The 5,541-nt window shown below is 37.8% G+C and overlaps 2 protein-coding genes across 5 annotated transcripts in view; one reads left to right on the forward strand and one right to left on the reverse strand.

Annotated features, from left to right (window-relative positions):
• Positions 1-713, reverse strand: part of kdm2bb (lysine (K)-specific demethylase 2Bb) — a 41,967-nt gene extending 41,254 nt beyond the window's left edge. For all 3 annotated transcript variants that reach the window (XM_028462531.1, XM_028462530.1, XM_028462529.1), the window contains exon 1: positions 495-713. In XM_028462531.1, the coding sequence (XP_028318332.1) occupies positions 495-551 (57 nt within the window). In that variant the 5' untranslated portion in view covers positions 552-713. The remainder of the gene's footprint in view (positions 1-494) is intronic.
• On the forward strand, positions 442-4,812 carry orai1b (ORAI calcium release-activated calcium modulator 1b). 2 transcript variants are annotated; one of them, XM_028462534.1, is made up of 2 exons: positions 442-564; positions 3,883-4,812. In XM_028462534.1, the coding sequence occupies exons 1-2, from the start codon at positions 529-531 to the stop codon at positions 4,438-4,440; spliced, it is 594 nt and encodes a 197-aa protein (XP_028318335.1). In that variant the 5' UTR covers positions 442-528; the 3' UTR covers positions 4,441-4,812. The 2 variants fall into 2 exon arrangements, with proteins under 2 accessions (XP_028318335.1, XP_028318334.1); XM_028462533.1 differs by lacking the exon at positions 442-564 and adding an exon at positions 2,430-2,744.
• The last annotated feature ends 729 nt before the right edge of the window (positions 4,813-5,541 follow it).

A 5,541-nucleotide genomic window follows, 5' to 3' on the forward strand; every position in this document is an offset into this window, starting at 1 on the left:
GCTTGAAAAGCCAACTCTTCCAAACACAAAGACTCTCTGCTTCTTTGCAAACAAGCTTAAAGTGTTTCCTCTGTGTAACTTTAAAACAAGAAGAAACGCTTATGTTTACGTTCTGTGTGTGTGTGTGTGTTGCCATGTTTTCCCTACATGTGGAGTTTAGTCAGCGAAGACGATAATGACTCATGTGATGGAGGAAAAGCAGCTGCTTACAAAGAGAAAAGGAGTGTAAATGTGTCATTGATGCACATAACGTGTATCACCGTTTAAAAACACCAGCGCGCTCGCGCTCACGTGCTACCATAGTAAAGGAAGTTATCGTTATTACAACAACCTGCGCGTGCTCACGCAAAACTGCAACTTATGCAGCTTTCAAAAAAAAAAAAAAAAAAAAAAACATCTCGACGTTTTACTGCAGCAATTGTTAGCTTGGCTAACTAATTAGCTCCGCTGCCAGTTTGGAGGCTAACGCCAGTGGAAGCGGGTGATGTACACACCAGCCTGCGGCCGGACTGCTCCGCTTGCCCGGCCATGCTGTGTGGAGGACGGCTCATCCAGGCGCTCACGATCGGTGGGACATCCTCTCCTCCTCCGCTGAACTTAGAGACACACTTAGCACGCTGCACAGGTTCAAAACAACGGAACCATGTTTAATCTATTACGTCATCGCTTAGGACCAAAACATTGAGGGACCACGTCACCGCGTGCTCCTGAAACACTACCATTTACGACAAGCGTTTATTAGTGGTGGGACGATATACAAAGTCCAACGACGATATAAATACGACACTAGGCATGCGATAACAATAAGAGATTATATTTTTGAAAAGTGAAATAAAGACCCCCCAAAAAAGCAGATTTTATTTTACTTCAACTCTGGGTATAATTACATACTTACAATGGTTATGACCTTTTCTACTCATTATAAATAAATAATAATAATAATAATAAATAACAATTACATAAATCAAAATATGACAATATTTTGATTTATGTAATTGTTATTTTATGTAATTGTTATTGTTATTTTTTATGGTTTATATATATATATTTATATATATATATTATTTATATATATATATATATATATATATATATATATTTCAGACTCAGGGTCCATATAAGCCATACACAAAAACACTTAAAGATGTCTAACAGTCAAATTTTGTTCAGTTCAATTGAATTGTGTTCTTCTATTTTCAATTATGCCATGCCTTACAAAATGAAAGAACTCTAAAAATGTGAACCAAAATTAGGAATGTAAGAACATCACAGAAGATTCTGAAGCTACCCCCGAAACCCAAGACACTCTGACAAACACAACGTCACAAAAATATTTTTAATACGTTTGCTCAGGCGAAAATCACCCACCAATAGTGTTCTAGGATTAAATTAAAACCAAGTTATGTCATCATTATGACATTCTTAAAAAATTATGATGTGCTTTGGAACTATGTTGTTATTTTTTGGGGTTAGTTGGAGGGATCTAGTGATGTTAGGTAGGCTTAGAGTTAAGGTTAGAATTAGAGTTAAGGTTAGGGTAAGGTAGGGCTCGAGGAAGAATTATCTTTGAGGATTTTATTCTAGGGGCCTGGCTCTGGCAAAGTTAGATTGGGAGAGATAGGGTTAGGGGTTAGGTTAAAGAACGACACTTAATGACAGCCTTCATGACACCTTATTCATGCTAATGACAGGTGTCATGTCATAATAATAGCAGTGTAAACCTTATGTATAAAACTTCAAGTAAAGTGTTACCCACGGGCCTACAGAAAACAGTTAATTTATGGTAATGTACAGTGAGAGACAATTTAAAAACATAAAAAAAATGAAAAACCTGACAATATAAATGCGCTTAAACTCCATCAGTTGGATTAAAGTCGTTCCTGTAGTACCCTGTGTAACCATTGGGCAGTGCCAGTGTCCCGTCTATGCTGACCAGAGACTGTAAAAAGAATGGACGGGACAAGCTCCCTGGTTGAGGGAAGCTTTTATTTTTAGAGCTCCCCCTGCTGACTGGCTGCAGTATAGGTCAGAAACCCAACTGTAAAGTTTAAATACTCGTCACATTTTTTTTTTCCAAACCTAAACTCTCATTAGTTGTTATCACCCTACATTGTTCAACCTACAGTGCTCATTTTTCAGTAAAGTTTGTTTTAAGTAAGTTATTTGAAGTTGAAAAACGGGATATTACGTCATATATGAAGATGATTGACAGCCGCGGGTCTTGCGTAGCTCTCTTTGTGAATAGAAGTCATCAGGGCAGTACGCTAAATGGGCGGGGCGTGTTACCAGGGCTCCTCCCGCCAGACCCTACTGCGCAGACTCTGGTTCCAAATGCCGTCAAATTTTCAAGATGGACGCGCCCCTAAGCGCCGTATTTTGGCTTCAAGTGGGGAGAGCTGGGAGTTGCGCAGTAAACATTTGACGCTGCTCACCGCAGTGCCTTCTGGGTAACGTAACGTGAGGTCCAGATGCCGCAGCACGCTCAGGTTTGTTGCTGTCTGTAGTCCCGCGGTCCTTCAGACTTTTGGCTTCAATGATTTCAAACTGTCGGACGCTGCTTTGCTGTTCTATCCCACGGATTTAAACCTTCGTGCACTTACTCGTCCAGGCTTTTAGATTCTCGCTTCGTCATGAGTTTGAACGAGCATTCACTGCAAGCTCTGTCCTGGAGGAAGCTGTACCTGAGCAGAGCTAAACTAAAGGCTTCCAGCAGGACGTCAGCTCTGCTCTCTGGGTTCGCCATGGTAAATAGACCTTATATCTATAATATTATAACACCTGATGCACATAGTGACATGTGTGTATCAGGGTTGTGGTCGATTACATTTTTCGGTTACAATTACGTTTTCAATTATCCATGTTCAATTACAATTCAATTACAATATTATTATTTTTTATCCTCAGAAAGTTAATTCCAATTATGTTCTCTAATACTAAAGTTAAATTACAATTACTGAGCCTGAAATAAATAAAAAATTAACATTCCTCTTGTGTTAGCTTTCTGTTAGCATCTCAGTGATGACGGTCCTAAATCAGCTGTAAAATACACTAAAAACAAATATCTGTCATCTAATTTATTTCCTATCTATTGGTTACCTTGTTAGACTTCCTAATCAATGAAAGCATGGGATTGTATTAGGGCTGGGCGATTTTCCCTTGAAAAAAAAAAAAGTGTGTCGATTGTTTATTTTATTTTTTTTTGCCCAGCCCTAGTTTTAATTATTTTTGGTGTGGGCATCTGAGCAGTATAGCACTAGATTTCAATGGGTTTTTTTTATTTATTAAAATGGTATATTTGAATAATTGTTAACTACATACATGTGTGGAACTGTAACATGGTTCCCCAGTTTTGCATTCAATTCTAATTGACAATTTTTATAGAATTTTCATGGCATTTAGAAAGTCAATTATCTGAACTCAGTTTCAATTTAATTACGATGACGACAGCAACAGATTTTTTCAAATTAGTTATAATTAATTATTAGTTACGCAATTACAATTATAGTATAATGTATATAGCTTAAATGAGCAGCTCAACGAATGTCCAAATATAAAACAGTATAGGAAACGTTATAAAAATGAAGGAAAATGAGTTGGTTCAACTGTAATTTTTGCTGCTAACATATTGTTTGAATGTATGAAGATATACTGTATGTACTTGTGTTATGTAAGAAAGTGGATTAAACCAAAGGAAGTAAGCTATAGCTATTGTATTAAGACTTTGGAAGAGGGGGTGGGAATTAATAAGTGTTAAACTTCATCCCACTCCTTTTTGAGCAGCAGGGAATTTTTCTGTTTTCTGTGGATTATTGTGGTATGTTGTACATACTGTACACTTTGTCATTGTGTGCTTGAACTAAAACTACATTTTCTTCTCCTTAGGTGGCAATGGTGGAGGTCCAGCTGGACACCAACTACTCCTACCACCCTGCTCTCCTCATCGCCTTTAGTGCCTGCACCACCGTCCTAGTCGCTGTCCACCTGTTTGCACTAATGGTCAGCACCTGTATTCTACCCAACATAGAGGCCGTGAGCAATGTTCACAACCTAAACTCTGTAAAGGAGTCTCCACACGAGCGAATGCACAGACACATTGAGCTGGCGTGGGCTTTCTCCACCGTCATCGGCACTTTGCTCTTCCTCGCCGAGGTGGTTCTTCTCTGCTGGGTCAAGTTTTTGCCCATTAAATCCGTCAAATCTGGTAATTACACCGTGTCACCGGGCAAGGCTGCTGCGATCACGTCCACCTCTATAATGGTTCCCTTCGGCTTGGTGTTTATCATTTTCGCAGTGCATTTTTATCGCTCATTGGTGAGCCACAAGACTGACAGACAGTTTCAGGAGCTGGAGGAGCTTTCTAACCTCACGAGGCTTCAGAACGAGCTGGACAACAGAGGGGAATCGTCCATCTTGCAGTCGCCAAGCTCACATTTCCCATAGAGAAGCGTACAGCTGTTTAACATGTGTGCTGGATCACTGACTCACTTGGGTTGAAGCCTTTTGATTTTCTACAGGAATGTTGTCGACGCGTATCACCTTTTATTGTGAACTGCACTTTTATGAAGAATTGTATTTTTTAGAAGGTACGCTTGAGCAACTGTGAACTCACAAATTTGTCATATCATCGCATGCAGCTAAAAATTCAAACAGTCTTAACCCGGGTTAAATGTCAGATTTGTTTTAATGGCAGAGGTGTTTAAACTGTGAGAAGTGCTGTCTGTTGCCTGCTGATTTAAAACCTGTTTACCATTGAATACTGCATTTGTATATTATACCTCATTCTTTTTAGTGAACCACAAGTATTGAAGTTATTTACCAAGTGATAGTTTTTTTTTTTTTTTTTTTTTAATGTTCACTGATTATATTCAGAGTGCCTAAATGTTTTAATTGATTAACTTGTTGGCTTCATAGCACAAGGATGTGTCTTTAAATGCTTTTTGTAATAAGTAGCACTTGAATGTTTAAAATTAAGGAAAAAAAAATTGACTTTAAGACTACTTTGTAGTTCCTTTAATGTCAATATCTCTTCAGTAAGTGGTATTTAATCACCACCATCATTAAGCTGAATACTGATGACTGTTATTTTTCATTGCTGTATGCATATGAGGTAACTTTTGTTATTTAATAATAATAATAACAACAAACAGGATAAATAGTGTTTTGTGTCTTTATGGTTGCACATTTCAAGTTAAATTATGGTTAGCATTCATTTTGAACTTTTCTCATTACATTCTTGCCGAACTGTCATTTTTTTATTATTATTCTAACATATAATGATTTATTCATCTAATTATTACCTACCTTAGTGTCACTTGGGTCTGTCAGGTACCAGATCGCTTCAGGGTCAGGCTATGCATCTCTAATAGATAAATGAATAAATAATACTAATTTTTGAATGAAGTTACCATTAATGTAACTGCAGTAGAAGCCCAAGAAAAAAATTGCTACCTTGATAATTATACTAATTTGTTTTTCATTAAAAAGACAATGATTTTTGAGCCCCGCGACCTGAAAAACACGAACAAGCGGGTCTGAAAATGG

The sequence above is a fragment of the Gouania willdenowi genome, chromosome 12 (genome assembly GCF_900634775.1).
Source record: "Gouania willdenowi chromosome 12, fGouWil2.1, whole genome shotgun sequence".
Lineage (NCBI taxonomy): Eukaryota > Metazoa > Chordata > Actinopteri > Blenniiformes > Gobiesocidae > Gouania > Gouania willdenowi.